The 18,577-nt window shown below is 43.5% G+C and overlaps 1 protein-coding gene across 1 annotated transcript; it reads right to left on the reverse strand.

Annotated features, from left to right (window-relative positions):
* Positions 1–8,560: 8,560 nt before the first annotated feature.
* On the reverse strand, positions 8,561–13,934 carry LOC106565946 (potassium channel subfamily K member 9-like). Its single transcript, XM_045692098.2, has 3 exons — positions 13,562–13,934; positions 12,922–13,206; positions 8,561–12,537 (listed from the first exon to the last, which is right to left on the reverse strand). The coding sequence occupies exons 1-3, from the start codon at positions 13,842–13,844 to the stop codon at positions 12,203–12,205; spliced, it is 903 nt and encodes a 300-aa protein (XP_045548054.1). The 5' UTR covers positions 13,845–13,934; the 3' UTR covers positions 8,561–12,202.
* Positions 13,935–18,577: the final 4,643 nt, after the last annotated feature.

Genomic DNA, 18,577 nt, shown 5'->3' on the forward strand with positions numbered 1-18,577 from the left:
CAGACACGCTGTCAACCAATGAACCAAAGATGCGTGAGGGAGGGCCGAGCCAACTCACTCACAGTCACACACTTATCAGCCGAGGACAGAGAGGAAGGACAGCTGGAAAATGGGTCGGAAGCACAGTAGCATTTGGATGCATTTTAATAATGTAGACAATGTTAAAGCACAGTATAGAATTTTCCAAAACAAAATCTCATATAAAGCCGGTTCTACGCACAACCTACACAGTTGGGTGCGAACTGTGCACCCAACTGTGAAGCTAGCTGAAGCTGAGCTTCGAGAAACTAGCGGACCTGCTAGTGATAGTGGTGGAGCCAGCACCTCCACACATGGAGATATCCACTCAGTAAAGTAGGCCTGCTCCGCGACCCACAGCAACGCAGTCTTCTATGGACCAGTTCATTCCTAAGTCTATGTCTGTAGCAAAACAAGGGCAAATAGATATTGCATTGGCTAAAATGATTGCCACCGATTTCCAGCCATTTTCGATCGTGGAGGACAGAGGTTTTAGAAATTATAGCAATAGTCTAAATCCAATGTACACAATTCCAAGCAGGAAAACCTTTTCAAAATCACTTATTCCACAACCGTACGAGAGCACACAAGCTTCAGTGCTGGAAAGAGTCCAAAAAGCTACTGCAGTTTGCCTTACCACTGACTGCTGAACATCAAGGGTAACTACTTCTTACATGTCGGTTACTTGTCACTTCATTGAAGATTTTTGGATGTCTAGCTGTCTTCTGGACTGCTTGGAGTTCATAGACAGACACACCTCAGAGAACTTGGCAGAGGATCTGTTGAGGGTGGCCAGAGAATGGCAAGTAGGTGGAAAAGTGGTCTGTTGTGTTAGCGACAATGCAGCTAACATAACCAAAGCCATGAAAATGTTAAAATGGACCCATCATCCATGTCTTGCCCACACAATCAACCTGATTGTAAGAGATGCTCTGAAGGTGATGAAGCCCACTGTGGACAAAGTGAAAGCAGCTGTGGAATACTTCCACAGGAGCACAGAAGGTGCCGAAAAACTAGTCTACACAACGCCAGATGGGGATGCCTGAGCTGAGGCCTAAACAAGACTGCACTACAAGGTGGAATTCAACATGTTATATGTTGAAGGGATTTCTTGAGTCAAAGGATGCCATCATCTCTACCCTGGCCATTGTCAATGCACCTGTTGATGCTCTGACCCAAGAGGAATGGGAGGGGGTGGAGGAGGTGTGCAGAGTCCTGGAACCCTTTGAGCAGGTCACTGTGGAGATCAGTGGAGAGAGGTACAGTAAGCAGTTATTACTACATCATTATTTAATCCAGTATTATATATGTATATGCGCAGTAGATTAGAATGTAGTATCAGTAGACAAAACATGAAACTGAACTAATAAGTTACTGTTCTCTCTTTTCAGCTATGTGACAGCCTCAAAAATGATACTCCTGTGTAGGGGTCTGCAGCGAATCACAGTCAGCCGCCAGAGAGAAACAAATGTAACCACAGAACGTGACAGAGTTGATGGACACCCTATGCTCCCTCTGCTGGACGTGCCAGGTCTCGACAGGGGCTCTGCAAGGAAGGACTAATTGGGGCTGAACACAGGGTGTGCAACAGAAAGTCCTCCTAAGATCTGCAGATCCTCTGAGCTGGTGGAAGAACAAGGACTCTGTCTACCCACGGCTTACTAAAGTCATGACAGAGAGACTCTGCATAGTGGCCACATCTGTTCCCTCTGAGAGGGTCTTCTCGAAAACGGGACAAATAATTACTGAGAGATGAAACCACATCAGCCCCTTGAAAGTGAGGCAGCTTGCATTTCTGAATGCAAATCTCTCATAAAAGCAAAATATGGTCAGCATTGCTGTATGCTGCTGGTTATAACATGACAATAAAGAAGAGAGAGAAAAGAGGGACCAGTTTAATGATTTAAGTGGGATGCTGCAGTTTTGCACATTGTTATTTATTTTTCTTTGATATTGTGCAATATTCTATTATTACGTTGTTGCGATTGTATTTGTTTTGAATTGTTACATTTATATGCACTTTGTTTATATACATTAAAAATGTTATACTTTAAATGCACATGTGTAATAGTATCCATCTTTTTTACATTTATTTCAATTTGTGGGATGCTGCAGTTTTGCAAATTGTTATTTATTTTTCTTTGATATGGTGCAATATTCTATTATGCTGTTCAGATTGTATTCGTTTTGAGTGGTTAGATTTATATGCACTTTGTTTATATACATTAAAAAGTTATACTTTAAATGCAAATGTTTAATAGCATTCTTTTTCATAACAAACCAATGCATTTTTAAATACATTGTGGTTAAGGTAGAGTATGATTTCGTTTAATAATTTAATTGGAATTGTTTTAACACCAATCATAGTCAAACTATCGTAAACTGTTTGACTTTAAAAAATACAAAACACATGTTTTTTAAAGAGCCGTTTGAGAGCCAAAAGAGCCGGCTCTGTTTGGTGAGCTGAGCCGAACAACCCGGGTCACTGAAAAGAGCCGGAATGCTCATCACTAGCCTGTGTGCTTCGTCGTTTACCGGATCCTTTTTCTGCAGTTTTCTTGAAGATCACTCCGCGACCCTCACGCGGCAGCTCTGTTGTTCAGCAGCAGATGATGTACTGTCAGCCACCGACTTGTCATTCCCACTCACCATCACTTTCAGCTGTCATCAAATGGACTCAAGCTAGCCACAGGTCTGACTGAGCTCAATCGTCATGAAACGCAAATACAGCGATGAGTTTCTCTCTCTTGGTTTTGTATAAACTTTGATAAATAACGAGGATCGCCCTCAATGTGTTTTGTGCGGGGAAGTGCTTAGTAATGAGTCTCTCAAAACGAACAAATTAAAACGACACGTCCAGACTTTAACATCCACAGGCTGACGGTACACCCATGGAGTTATTTCAGAACAGGGCAGAATGCTTCGACAGTGGAAGAATAAGTCAGCTAGCAAGGCAATGTTGTCATTTTATAACAGGTGATGATAAGCAGAAATAAGGGAGCACCACCTCTCATAGAAGTAGATGTGAGTTTCTTTCAAACAATCCCCTCGTACTCGGCTATAGCTAACGTTACCCAAAGCAAGCTAGCTAGATAAAACACTAAGTAACAGTACAGATGAAGATGAAAAATTCAGGCCTACTGTACATCTTACTGTAGAAAGTATTGTTGAAAACAAGTCTAGGTGGGAACTGTTGCTGTTAAAATACAAGTAATCTTTTTTATTCTAAATAAAATGATTTAACACATCACACAGATATAAACCCTAACATATTAACACACACACACAGCTAATAAGATAAATCAAGAGTAGGTCATATTTAGATTTATTTTAAATTAGATGATAGTTCATTGTAGGTGTTTTTTGACAAAAGGCTTTCTCTGCCCCCTAACTGGCATTCAAAGGGAACAGCGCTATCCTCAAAGCTTCATACCAGGTGAGCCTAAATATAGCCAAGGCAAAGAAGCCCCACAGTATAGGAGAGGAGCTCATCAAAGCCTGCCTGAGGGATGTCTGTATCTCTTTGGGGGGAGGAGGCAGCAAAAAAAGTGGACTCAGTCCTACTTTCCAATGACACAGTGGGCAAAATAATCAAATATATGTCAGTTGGCATACAAGCATCTGTGATAGAAAAGATGAAACGGCACAAGAAATTCTCTCTTCAATTAGATGAGTCAGTAGATGTGGCTGGAATTCCACAGTTGATGGTATGTGCAAGATATGTATTTGGTGATGATATCCAAACCTAGGGGCTGTTTTCGACTCAGTCGTAAAGGTGGTGAATCTGATCAACAAAAGAGACCTCTTCAAACAAGGCTGTTCAGAGAGCTTTGCTAGGAGATGGGAGCAGACCATGAGCCCCTGATCTTACATTGTGAGGTTAGGTGGTTGTCCAGGGGGAGGGTCCTGGAGAGGCTGTGGGAACTGAGAGAGGAGGTTCTGGCCTATCTGGAGAAAGAGGACAGCGACCTTGCAGACCTCTTCCATGACAAACTGTGGTTGGCTAGACTGGCTTATCTGGTTGACATTTTCAGAAAGCTCAATGAGCTAAACACAAGCCTCCAGGGCAAGGAATCAGCCATTTTGGAACTTGAAGATGGCATCAGAGGATTCACTGCATGCCTGAAATTGTGGCAGTCACAGCTGAAGGCTGAAGCATATGGCATGTTCCCTGTTCTGTCAGCTCACATGCAGCAGATAGATTCCCCCCTATGTGAAGCTGTGAAGAAGGATATGGCTGAGCACATGGCCAGCCTGCAGCAGAACTTTGACCGGTTCTTTCCTAACCCACAGATCTAAAAAATGTCAATGGGTGAGGTATCCCTTTCAAGCAGTGTCCTCATCAGACCTAGGACTAATTCTGCCAGAGATGGAGGCCTTAGTGACACTACAAGCAAGCATTGGCAGCAAGATGCTTTTTAACACACTCACACAGTTCTGGGTTACTCATCTACAGCAGGAAGAGTTCTGCCTGGCTGAGAAAGCAGTAGATGTTCTGGTCCAGTTTGGCACCACATACCTATGCGAGTCAGGGTTCTCAACTCTGGCGTACTTAAAAAACAAGTACAGAAGCAGTGTCAATGCTAGGCATGACCTCAGGGTTGCACTGTCAAAAACTGAGCCCAGAATAGACCTGCTTTTTGAAAACTTCAACCAGCCACACACCTGTCATTCGGACTTTGTGTATGTGTGTTTGTGTGTGTGTGTGCTGGTCTACATCTGTGTAATGTGATCAATCAGTTTATTCCAGTTCAGACTACAAATTATTTATTGTATTTTAACAGCAACAGTTCCAACCTAGACTTTTTTTCAACATTAATTTATATAGTAAGATGTACAGTAGGCCTGATTATATTTTATCTGTACTGTTACTTAGGGTTGCACGATCAAAAACTGAGCCTGTGTGTGTGTGTGTGTGTGTGCGTGCGTGCGTGTGTTCTGTTCACAGGAGGTTGGTGGCACCTTAATGAGGGAGGACAGGCTCATGGTAATGGCTGGAGCGGAATTAGCGGAATGGTATCAAATACATCAAACGCATGGTTTCCTTGGTTTCCAGGTGTTTGATGTCATTCCATTCGCTCCATTCCAGCCATTATTATGAACCTTCCTCCCCTCAGTAGCCTCCTGTGGTTCTGTTATACATCTGCACAATCAGTCAGTTTATTCCAGTTCAGAAGGAATAAAGTTATTGTATTTTAACAGCAGCAGTTCCAACCTAGACAGATATGTATTAATGGGGAAAAATAAACATCAAAAGATATTTATGGGTATTTCATTGTTTTTAGTTTTTTTCTATATTGCATTTGTTTTAGGCATAAGGGCAATGAAATGTACAGATATTTACGTATAGTTGCATGTTTTCATAAGCTTGGGTCCCAGGAAAATACAGAATTTCTATTTCTGGGTCCCAGGCTGAAAAAGTTTAAGACCCCCTGCCCTTAAAGACATTTGCTTGAAAAACTACAAAAAAAGAGACAATATTACTGTTGTTTGTCCTTGAGACACTGTAGCAAAAACATAGCCGGAAACACTTCAAGAAATCAAAAAAATCGGTCCTTAGTTTTGATGTTTTTGCCAAGAATGACTTTATCTAATGTGCGTACAGCAGGTTAGCCACCAGGGGGAGACTCATCGAGGCCTGGTGACATATGGAATCTACATCACAAGGCGATGGCTCTCTCTGCTGGACGTGCCAGGTCTCGATGGGCTCTTCAGCCAGGACTAATTGGGGCTGATTGTGGTTTGTGAGTAATCAAGGGGCTGATTGCTCACCAGCTGAACGAGTCCCATAAAGCTGCCAGAATGGCAGCACACGAGGGAGGGGCCTGGGGGAAGAGAGGTTACGTCTGTGTAGTTGTGCGCAGTACCAGAGATAACGGAGGGAGCTCAGTTTTATTCCCCACAGGATACAGCAAGACCCCGGAGCCTAGAATCAAATCAAATCTTATTTGTCACATACACATGGTTAGCAGATGTTAATGTGAATGTAGCGAAATGCTTGTGATTCAAGTTCTGACAGTGCAGTAATATCTAACAAGTAATCTAACAATCCCCAACAACTACCTAATACACACAAATCTAAAGGGGTGAATGAGAATATGTACATGTAAGTATATGGATAAGCGATGGCTGAGCAGCATAGGCAAAGTGCAATAGATGGTATAAAATACAGTATATACATGTGATATGAGTAATGTTAGATATGTAAACATTATTAAAGTGCCATTATTTAGTGGCATTGTATGAAGTGACTAGTGATCCATTTATTAAAGTGGCTAGTGATTGGGTCTCAATGTAGGCAGCAGCCTTTCTGAGTTAGTGATGGCTGTTTAGCAGTCTGATGGCCTTGATAGAAGCTGTTTTTCAGTCTCTCGGTCCCAGCTTTGATGCACTTGTGCTGACCTCGCCTTCTGGATATGTGAACAGGCAGTGGCTTGTGTGGTTGATGTCCTTGATGATCTTTTTGGCCTTCCTGTGACTATGGATGCTGTAGGTGTCATGGAGGGCATGTAGTTTGCCCATGGTGATGCGTTGTGCAGGCCGCACCTCTCTCTGGAGAGCCTTGCGGTTGAAGGCGGTGCAGTTGCCGTACCAGCCCGACAGGATGCTCTCGATTGTGCATCTGTAAAAGTTTGTCAGGGTTTTGGGTGAATTTCTTCAGCCTCCTAAGGCTTCTTCGCCACACTGTTTGTGTGGGTGGACCCTTTCAGTTTGTCTGATGTGTACGCCAAGGAACTTAACTTTCCGCTTACTCCACTACTGTCCCTTCAATGTGGATAGGGGGTGTGGCATCCTGAAATCCACGATCATCTCCTTTGTTTTGTTAATGTTGAGTGAGAGGTTGTTTTCCTGACACCACACTCCGAGTGCCCTCACCTCATCCCTGTTGGCTGTCTCGTCGTTGGTAATCAAGCCCACTACTGTTGTGTCATCTGCAAACTTGATGATTGAGTTGGAGGCGTGCATGGCCACGCATTCGTGGGAGTACAGGAGGGGCTGAGCACGCACCCTTGTGGGGCCCCAGTGTTGACGGTCAGCGAAGTGATGTTGTTTCCTACCTTAACCACCTGGGGGTGGCCCGTCAAAGTCCAGGACCCAATTGCACAGGGTGGGGTTGAGACCCAGGGCCTCCAGCTTGATGATGAGCTTGGAGGGTACTATGGTGTTGAATACTGAGCTGTAGTCAATGAACAGCATTCTTATATAGGTTTTCCTTTTGTCCAGATGGGATAGGGCAGTGTGATGGCGATTGTCTGTGGACCCATTGGGGCGGTATGCAAACTGAAGTGGGTCTAGGGTGGCCGGTAAGGTGGAGGTGATATGCTTGACTCGTCTCTCAAATCACTTCATGATGACAGAAGTGAGTGCTACGGGGAAGTAGTCATTTAGTTCAGTTATATTTGCCTTCTTAGGTACAGGAACAATGGTAGCCATCTTGAAGCATGTGAGGACAATAGATTGGAATAGGGAGCGATTGAATATGTCTGTAAACACACCAGCCAGCTGGTCTGTGTGCTCTGAGGACACGGCTAGGGATGCCGTCTTGGCCAGTAGCCTTGCGAGTGTTAACACGTTTATGTTTTACTCAAGTCAGCCACGGAGAAGGAGAGGGGGGACGCGGCCCTTGTTAGCGGGCTGGTACGGCGGGTGGCACTGTATTATCCTCAAAGCGGGCAATGATGGTGTTTAGCTTGTCTGGAAGCGTGACGTCGGTGTCCGTGGAAGCGTGACGACGGTATCCCGGAGGAGGTCTCCTGGAGGAGACCCATTTTCTCGTCCTTTGTTATTTCAATAAACACCCTTGAAACCGAGCTAATCCAACTCTGTCCATGTCTGATCTGTGTAAACGTCTTGACCAAACCCCCTGATCTGCAACACTAAGATGTTTGGTGCAGTATACTGTATCTCAAGTGAAAAGATTTGCATGAAAACTGGTCATCTCTCCTTGAATACCAACAAACACTTCATGTTCCCACTCCCACTGAGTAGTACTGTTGACCAATCACTAACGGAGGGGCGTAGACTTCGGCTACCGAACTTCAACTTGCCTGAAGAAAAAGTTGTGTGCACAAACAGCCAACAGAAAAAAAATAATGAAGATCAAAACATCACAAAATGTTGTCATATATGTGCAAACTGTTTCGACTGGGAAGCATACAGTCAGCTTTAACCGGCGATAGCCGATACCCGCATACTGTAGCTGATGTTTTGGTGGTGCTCAAATCGGTGAGCAGCTCTTGATCATTGCCACAAAACCACACCCATCCCAGTTGCGGAAGTTCAGAATGAGAAAGTGTAGGCTATATAGAAAGAATTATGCTGAAATTGAAATCATTAAATGAAATAATTAGGATATTTATGATTTTTATTATGATCTTCATTAGCTATTGAAGAAGCAGCAGCGATTCTTCCTGCGGTTCACACGAAACAAAACAAAATACAGAACACTAATGGACAAGAACAGTAACACAAATTTTAACTAATAACACTATGACTAAATAACAATAGGACTAAGCAACCTAATCGAGGTGTAGATTACATCTCACATTCCAGCCAATGGCAATGTCCGATTTAGGTATAATGCCAGGAGCCATTTGACAGCTCTATCACAGTTCCAACACCATCAAAACAACTATGCGGATGTTGGCTAAAGAGGATCTGATTTAATAAAGCCCTTAAAGACGGCTGCCACTAGAGGCCCTGTGATCATCTCATGAATCTGCACTAGTTAGAGCAGAAACTATGGCCATTTGTTTTGAAGAAAGGTATCGTATCAGCATACTTAATGTGTTGTGGCAGTTATTTTTGTTCAAATGTAGTTGGTGTAGTTGGTCAGAGATGCAAGAGAGTCAATACAGAAATGATCACAGTCAATACTTTTCACATCTCAGCTTCCACCCACTGTGCCTCTCCAGCACGTTTTCCACTGCAGAGAGCTGGGGATGGACACGTTACCAAGGGAATCAGCCTAAGCCGAGAGTGCAAATCAGCTGATGATAGCAGACTGGAAATAAGCTGCAGGGCACAAGTGACATCATAGAGGAATGTCTGAGACGTTCAGTGGGCCCACCTGTGTCTGTCTCTCTCTCTCCCTCGTTAGTGTTTCCTATCCTCATGATGTAGTCTATACCTACAGTTCCAAAACTATGGCGATGAAATGTACAGATGGTGATAAGTCTATTCATACAAAACGTAAAGATTTGTTTTATAATTTACATGCAATGTAAGCTATTGCTAAATAAGCAAATGATTGCAGGTCTGGGTTTTCCTCTTGTATGGAAAACATTTCCTCCATCATAATGCCCATATTTTAAACATTTGTGCATTCATCAAGAAATCATATACTACAAGCAGTGAGCTTCTTTAGAGAAAAGAAACAGTTTGACGATGTAGTACATTTTATTTCATAACTTATTTACTTAATTTTTTATTTAACCTTTATTTAACTAGGCAAGTCAGTTAAGAACAAATTCTTATTTACAATGACGGCCTACCCTGGCCAGACCCGAACGACGTTGGGCCAATTGTGCGCCGCCCTATAGGACTCCCAATCACGGCCGGATGTGATACAGCCTGGAATTGAACCAATGACTGTAGTGACGCCTCTTGCACTGAGATGCAGTACCTTAGACCGCTATACCTGAGTAAATTATTTATTTATCTGTATCATAGAAAACAATGCAATTAAAAAATATAATGCAGAATAGGATATCTGTAAAAGCTACATATTGACTGGAAAAAAATTAACAAACTACATGGTCAAAAGATTGTGGACACCTGTTCGTCAAACATCTCATTCCAAAATCATGGGCATTAATATGGAGTTGGTCTCCCCGTTGCTGCTATAACAGCCTCCACTCTTCTAAGAAGGCTTTCCACTAGATGTTGAAACATTTCTGCGGGGACTTGCTTCCATTCAGCCACAAGATAATTAGTGAGGTCGGGCACTGATGTTGGGCGATTAGTCCTGGCTCACAGTCGGCGTTCCGTAAAGTGGTTGTTCCACTGGATATCATAAGGTGAATCCACCAATTTGTAAGTCGCTCTGATAAGAGCGTCTGCTAAATGACTGCTAAATGACTTAAATGTAAATGTAATGTAAATGTTCCAATTCATCCCAAAGGTGTTCAATGGGGTTGAGGTCAGGGCTCTGTGCAAGCCAGTCAAGTTCTTCAACACCGATCTCGACAAACCATTTCTGTATGGACCTTGCTTTGTGCATGGGGGCATTGTCATACTGAAACAGGAAAGGGCCTTCCCCAAACTGTTGTCACACAGTTGGAAGCACAGAATTGTCTAGAATATCACTGTATGCCTGTAGAATTAAGATTTCACTTCACTGGAACTAAGGGGCCTAAACCAAACCATAAAAAACAGCCCCAGACCATTATTCCACCAAACTTTACAGTTGTCATTATGCATTGGGTTGCGTTCTCCTGGCATCCTCCAAACTCAGATTCTTCCGTCGGACTGCCAGATGGTGAAGTGTGATTCATCACTCCAGAGAACGTGTTTCCACTGCTCCTGAGTCCAATAGCGGAAAGCTTTACACCACTCCAGTCGATGCATGGCATTGCGCATGGTGATCTTAGGCGTGTGTGCAGCTGCTCGGGCATGGAAACCCATTTCATGAAGCTCCCGACGAACAGATCTTGTGTTGCAATCGAGGACAGACGATTTTTACCCGCTACAGTGGTTCCTCCGTTAAAAGTTGTGTCATACTGCAGCACACCTTGCGGGCTGCTGCAGCATTCTGTGGCACATTATCAAATTGTAAGCCAATTTTTCTGTTAATGCAAGTTAGTACTAGTTTGACCACCAGAGAGCATCTTTGAGAACCATTTAATAGTCTTCCATATTGGCATTACAAGAAAATGTAAAACCTTTTTTGTAATAACATAGTGTATGGGATTGATTTTAAGAAATTTGGCTTAATTAATTTGATTAATATTATGGTGTTTATATTCTAAGAAAAACAAAAAAGGAAACTGTACAACGTGACGTCGGCAGTACAGTACTGGGCTATTTAGCTAAAGAAACCCTGTGTCGTGCGGGCAGGGCACGTGGGAGACCGCGGTTCAATTCCTCGACAGGGAGGAAGGAGTAGGCTGTCCTTGTAAATAAGAATTTGTTCTTAACTGATTCCATATGTGTTATTTCATAGTTGTGATGTCTTCACTATTATTCTACAATGTAGAAAATAGTAAAAATATAGAAAAATCATTGAATGAGTAGGTGTGTCCAAACTTTTGACTAGTACTTGCTTAATTAATTTGATTAATATTATGGTGTTTCTATTTCAAGAAAAATGAAAAACCCTCTAGGTTTCCGTTAGGATGGAATGGAAAATATGGCGCTGTACAACGTGACGGTCAGCAGTACAGTACTGGGCTATTTAGCTAAAGAAACCCTGTGTCGTGCGGGAAGGGCACACGGGAGACCGCGGTTCAATTCCCCGACGGGGAGGGAGGAGTAGGCTGTCCTTGTAAATAAGAATTTATTCTTAACTGATTCCACATGTGTTATTTCATAGTTGTGATGTCTTCACTATTATTCTACAATGTAATGAGTGCTTTAACTCCCCCTTGCGGTGGTCTGGAGCAGTGAAGCCGTGACGCTGGGTACCTCTAAGTCCCGCGGTGTAAGCTTACAAACTTTTAAAGGAGGAACCACTGTATGCTCTTCAACACTGCAGTCCCTTTTTGTGAGCTTGTGTGGCCTACCACTTCACGGCTGAACCGTTGTTGCTACTAGATGTTTCCACTTCACTTTAACAGCACTTACAGTTGACCATGGCAGCTCTAGCAAGGCAGAAATTTGACAAACTGACTTGTTGGAAAGGTGGCATCTTATTACGGTGCCACGTTCAAGGCACTGAGCTCTTCAGTAAGGCCATTCTACTGCCAATGTTTGTCTATGGAGATTGCATGGGTGTGTGCTCGATTTTACACACCTGTCAGCAACAGGTGTGGCTGAAATAGCTGAATCCACTTATTTGAAGGGATGTCCACATACTTTGTATATATAGTGTAGAAGCACAACCTAAAATCTGTAAATGTGACCTTTTTGGAAAAGCATACAAAATGTGTTCCACCTGCAGAGAATCAGAATAACATCTCTGCCTGTAGTGTAGATAGGAACAAAGACCACTTTAGTCCAGAGTGTGTCCCAACAATCCAAGCAGCTATACTGACTTCCTCCGTGTGTGAGGGCTGCTCATCCCCAGGAAAAGGGCATCGCTGCTGGGGAAGGACTGGGTTGAGGTGCCCCTGGAGCTGCAGGAGACTCCATCCACCCTGTAGGAGATGGAGTTGTAGAAGACAGGGTTGCTGTGGCAGCCTGAGTGCTCACAATGGGCCGGAGAGGGGCTGTCACAGGCACCCAGCCTGAAGCACATACAGGAGCAGAGGGCGCTGATGCGGAACTCAGGATGCTTAGCAGAGTCCCTGACCCCAGGGGTCTCTCTACGCTCCTCAGATGGAGAGGGGATGAGATTGGTACGACTGGTGCCTCCCTCTATGGGCAGGGAGAGGTTACAGCGGCTACTGTTCCCATCCTCAGCTCCAAACCATTCTATCCCATCAGCTCTGTCCCACACTGATGCTTCCACATCTGCCTCCTCCTCCCCCGCCTCCCCCACCTCCCCACCCCCTGTCCTCTTAGGCGCTGCTGGCTTTTGCTCCTCCCCCTCCACCTCCAGGCTCCTGGTTGCCTCCTCTGTGCTGTAGGTGAGGAAGCGTAGAACCACCAGGTTCAGGAAAGCCCCGATCACTGCCAGCCCCACCAGGATGTACATGAAGCTAAAGGCCACATAGGGAGTCCTCCTCTGGAGGGCCTCCTTCTTCTGCAGGGCCACAAAGTCCCCGAAGCCGATGGTGGTGAGCGTGATGAAACAGTAGTAGTAGGCATTGAAGAAGGTCCAGCCCTCAAAGTGGGAGAAGGCTGCTGCCCCGACACAGAGGGTGCTCATGCAGGACAGTAGGCCCACCAGCACCATGTTCCCCATGGACACATCAGTCTTCCTTAAGCCCATGCATCGCTTGAGCCTGCAGAGGAGGTAGCGGACGAACGTGTTGATCCTTTCCCCCATGCTCTGGAACATGACCAGTGTCAGAGGGATACCCAGAACTGCATAGAACATGCAGAATACCTTTCCAGCATCAGTGCTTGGAGCAGAGTGACCATAACCTGCAGAACAGAATCATATCAAAGTTATAGACACATCATATGTGTACATTAACACACACAAACACAGTAAATATTTTAATAAATAAATAACCCAAAGAACAGTAGTCTCTTTAACACAATCCCCATAACTGCATTATCATAACTGCCAGTTTCATTAATAATTTAAACAAGAGTTCAGCTTCAGCACCATGGTAAGCCCATAAGAGTAGAGGAAATGTTCAAACAGATTTGTTGTATGGAGGCATGGATGATTCATGTATGGATGATTTCACTTGCAGAGCAAAGAAACCACATAAACAACGAGTCCAAGACTTGCTTGGGACATATTTCTAAGAGGCATAGCAAAATGAGTTACCTATCGTTGTGATGACGGTGATAGCAAAGTAAAAGGATCCCGCGAATTTCCACTGTCTCCCCGCGCGATGGGGCTCCGACTGTAGAACCACTCTCTCGATCTCCCGGTAGTCGTCATCTGTAAATCTGTACTTCTTCTTCAGCTCATTGCGTTTCTGTTCCAGGATCTTCTTCCTCGAGTTCTCGGTCTCTGATTCGAGGGCGTCGAACACCACGGCTCCCACAAGCAGGTAGGATAGCATACACAGGATGAGAGAAAGGGTCCGAATGTTCTGCGCCTTCATCCTCACTCCGAGCGAACTCGAGTGGGCACTGAGAGGTGGGAGGGTGTGTTAAGGAAGAGAGACAGCAGGTGTACGCGCAAGTTATGTCATGCAAACCTTGACCAACACAGCCTTGCTAATTATAGGAAGAAAACCTGTTTTAATGCTTGTTGTCCCTCTGTTATTATCTTAGGCTTCTTGAAGAATAGGCTAGGCCCTACAGGTGATTAAACAGGCACAGTTTTTTTTTGTCATTTTCCCCTATTTGAACAAAGCGCGCACATGGCCACATTCACCCCATTCACATAACAGTTATGGGGCCTGGCCTATATAGTTGATTGATATAACTCATCAGTGTCCTAGGCCTATATAGTATTACGGTGTAGGTAATTGTACCTGTCGTATTTTTTACACTGGCACTGCACGCACTTTCCATAGGCTTTGGGGTATGTGTTCTCATTACAGTATGCGTTCCGGTGTGCATGCATAGCTTATAGTCTGAATTCCCAAATGTAAGATTTACTGGTGTTCATCCGAGGCTTTAATGATGTTGCTCTCTCACACATTGGAACTAAAGCACATTGCGCTGGCAAGACACGTTTATCACCAAGACCGGTCAAATGACAGTTTATGGATAGGGCCAGACAAGGAGAATTTCCTGACCTGGACCTGGCTAGCCAAACTGTTTTTTCATGATACACACTGGGTTAAACCTCAGCTCTAATGATGGCCGGTAGCTTAGACAGTTTTTACAACTAATGACCAAGAAGGACACACTTGGACTTTTTTGTCTGTAGCCTTTTTGATCCTCTAGCCATTGCTCTCATCCATCTTTAACCGATCCAACTTCTTATGTAAGAATGTAGATCATTTCAAATGAACATTTATTTGAATCTAAATCTAAATAAACTGGTGGCCTTGATCAAAAGTCATACCCCACTGTGCGCAGCAAGCTGGACCTGTCCATGGTGCTGAACACTGGTTTGTAATCAGTAAGAGATGGTCAATTGGATGGCTTCAGTTGGTGAAAGAGACTATTGTTCTTTTGGTTCTTTGGAGAGAGAGGGGTGCACTGTAGAAACAGCTGGCCTTTTCAAAATCTACTCTCTTGATTACTTTGCGAAGCATACATGTGCGAAGTATTCACAAAACGCTTGGGTAATGTATTACTCTGACTGATGAAGCATGGGCTGGTGGCGGAGTTGACCTTTATAAAGCACACTTAGTCCCAGAGGGATCAATAGAGCCTTCATCATTAACTAAATCGAGAGAGAGAGAGAGAGAGAGAGAGAGAGAATACAGGTAGCTAACCATGTGAGTATTTTATGACCCCCAAAGCCTCAAGTCTTAAATGTCATGATTGCTCTCAAATACTCAAAGACTAGGACATGAGGTACATTTACATGGGTCTGATTAGACACAGAGACCAGTTATAATAATGTAAATTGATCATTTTGTAACAAGTTTATTATTATTGTATTGATTTTGCGCATACCAGGTTACATTTCCATATTCAATTATATTAATATAAACATCATTAATAATAAAGTTAATGAATCATTGCTAAAGGCTGTGTGTGTGTGTGTGTGTGTGTGTGTGTGTGTGTGTGTGTGTGTGTGTGTGTGTGTCTGAGAGAGAAGGAGCAAAGAGGGAGAGATACAGACAGAGACGGAGGGAGAGGGAGAAAGAGAGGGAGAGTCCCTCTAAATTCTGAAGGTTTATTACCTCTTCTCTACTAAGAGCATGATCATCTCTGTTATTACAATCTACATGTATTGTTTGTCTCCTTTCAAGCCTATTCAGGGCTATTATGTCCTATATGAAGTACAGTAAATACCATATTGTGCTTTACTCAGTGCCAACAAAATCCATTACCACCCAGATGGTAAGAGTGCAGAGAGTGAGAATGGCTGTTTTCTCTACTGAAAAAAGGATAAGAACAATCATTACTATTTCAATGGATTATGTCCCTGAAAGATAAGTTAATAGTCGATGTCCAAAGTCCTTTCCAGTCCATGTGGCATTAATATGCATGGTTGTTAGGGCAGATCAGTTATACAACTACAGGTTTAATGTCAGACACAAATAATGCAATCAAACAAAGGTTTTTGAAGTTTCACAAGAAGAATATGCATTGAGAAATATATTGGCTTGTGATTCTCTAATAAAACAGAAAATGATCTTTGAGCATTAGTCCCCAACCCTTCTAATGGCTTTGTGGCTGCTGATGCCTAAGGAGTATTTATAGTGTTTTATCTGATTTGCTAAGCTCCTATCACGCTCTCCCCTACAGAATGGTTCGGCTTGACTCAGCCTCTAAGCTAACTCTCACAGGAAGACATTAAGACCAGGATATCAAGCACCAGGCCTGTCATCTGCCAATGTTCCATCCCTCGATGGAAGATGAGCCATGATATAACCAAGAACATGATGCTGTCTTTACACTGATAACAGAGACTACTAAATGTCAGCATAGAAAATGATTAAGATAGAAGTCACAGCACAGCAGCAGAACTGATGCGTTGTTTGTTGAGTGTACCAAGACTTGCATGTTCACATAATTCAACTTTTATGCTGAATTATTAAGAGTAAAGTAAAAAGTACCCACTGACTTTCATATCCGAATCCAGATCACTGTGAATGGAGGATTTCAGCTGTCTCCTTGTGCTTATGCCATCCATGGAAGAGTTTACCCTCCCTCCCTTTATTTTTTATAAACTGAGAACACTGCACCTGCCTCCCTCCACACACAAAAAAAAAACAGTTCATAGAACTTAATTTTGGCATGGTCAAGTGGCCTCTTATTTTAAGCGTTATTTCACATTTCCTCTATGTAAATGTTTTGGTTGGAAAATTGTGATAATTGCGTCTTTTCTATAGAACCCTACATGATACGGAGGGATATAAAGGTGTCACGGAAGGATACTGACCTGAACTTTACAGCTAATGTGAGTAGTGCTTTGAGGCTTATTAACCAAAAGGGCAGAATGACAGACCTTTCAATCCTCTGGGACAGCACCTTTAGGGAGGCCTGACGGACCTTTCACTCCTCTGGGACAGCACCTTTAGGGAGGCCTGACGGACCTTTCAATCCCTGGGACAGCACTTTTAGGGAGGCCTGATGGACCTTTCAATCCTCTGGGACAGCACCTTTAGGGAGGCCTGACGGACCTTTCAATCCTCTGGGACAGCACTTTTAGGGAGGCCTGATGGACCTTTCAATCCTCTGGGACAGCACCTTTAGGGAGGCCTGACGGACCTTTCAATCCCTGGGACAGCACTTTTAGGGAGGCCTGATGGACCTTTCAATCCTCTGGGACAGCACCTTTAGGGAGGCCTGACGGACCTTTCACTCCTCTGGGACAGCACTTTTAGGGAGGCCTGATGGACCTTTCGATCCTCTGGGACAGGACTTTTAGGGAGGCCTGATGGACCTTTCAATCCTCTGGGACAGCACCTTTAGGGAGGCCTGACGGACCTTTCAATCCCTGGGACAGCACTTTTAGGGAGGCCTGATGGACCTTTCAATCCTCTGGGACAGCACCTTTAGGGAGGCCTGACGGACCTTTCAATCCCTGGGACAGGACTTTTAGGGAGGCCTGATGGACCTTTCAATCCTCTGGGACTGCACCTTTAGGGAGGCCTGACGGGCCTTTCCATCCTCTGGGACAGCACCTTTACGGAGGAATGACGACTGTGACATACCACAAAATAATTTATCTAGTCTATTTGAAAAAATTGTGGATAGACATGAAACAAGCAGTGAATATGGGATGTAGATTATATTTTAAATGATATTAATTTATATTATAATATGCCCCATTTCTTTCCTTGGGGACTGCAGATTGGTGAAAAGATTCACATATCTGTTGAAACTAATAATAACTAACCAACCACACAATCAATCAATTATATCATTTAGATAAAACATAAATGTCCTGTAAACATGCAACTTATTGAATTTAAATCTCACTCTAAATTGTGTTCTTTTGATTTTGGCAACAATTCAGCATTCCCTCTTCTTTAATCTTGTCTCTTGTAAATGTACATTTCCTCCACAAATAGCCTCACCAAAGGACTGTGCGTGGCCTATAATGAACCATGGATGGAGCTGGAGCCAGAGGGCGTTTTAGGCTCTGATGTTGCCTGGAGAACATGTACTGTAGGTGACGTTAACCTGGCTCAGGTCTGCAGCTGCTTGCCCTGGAAACCAGGGTAAAGGTCTTACTATATCAGATGAGACTTACAGTGGGGGAAAAAATTATTTGATCCCCTGCTGATTTTGTACGTTTGCCCACTGGCAAAGAAATGATCAGTCTATCATTTTAATGTTTATTTGAACAGTGAGAGACAGAACAACAAAAATATCGAGAAAATAAGCACATTAAGGTCCTGGAGTGGCCTAGCCAGTCTCCAGACCTTAATCCCATAGAAAATCTGTGGAGGGAGCTGAAGGTTCGAGTTGCTAAACATCAGCCTCAAAACCTTAATGACTTGGAGAAGATCTGCAAAGAGGAGTGGGACAAAATCCCTCCTGAGATGTGTGCAAACTTGGTGACCAACTACAAGAAACATCTGACTTCTGTGATTGCCAACAAGGGTTTTGCCACCAAGTACTAAGTCATGTTTTGCAGAGGGGGTCAAATACTTATTTCCCTCATTAAAATGCAAATCAATTTATAACATTTCAGACATGCGTTTTTCTGGATTTTTGTTGTTGTTATTCTGTCTCTCACTGTTCATATAAACCTACC

Source organism: Salmo salar, chromosome 12, assembly GCF_965601325.2.
Source record: "Salmo salar chromosome 12, fSalSal1, whole genome shotgun sequence".
Classification (NCBI taxonomy): domain Eukaryota; kingdom Metazoa; phylum Chordata; class Actinopteri; order Salmoniformes; family Salmonidae; genus Salmo; species Salmo salar.

What these genes read in the sequence shown, in the direction of transcription:
- LOC106565946 (XM_045692098.2), bottom strand. Translation starts at nt 13,844, where the DNA reads ATGAAGGCGCAGAACATTCGGACCCTTTCTCTCATCCTGTGTATGCTA. An exon ending in CACCGTCATCACAACGATAG is followed by an intron (nt 13,207 to 13,561) that starts GTAACTCATTTT and finishes TCTGTTCTGCAG; the next exon opens with GTTATGGTCACTCTGCTCCA. An exon ending in CTGGACCTTCTTCAATGCCT is followed by an intron (nt 12,538 to 12,921) that starts ACTACTACTGTT and finishes TCTCCCTGCCCA; the next exon opens with TAGAGGGAGGCACCAGTCGT.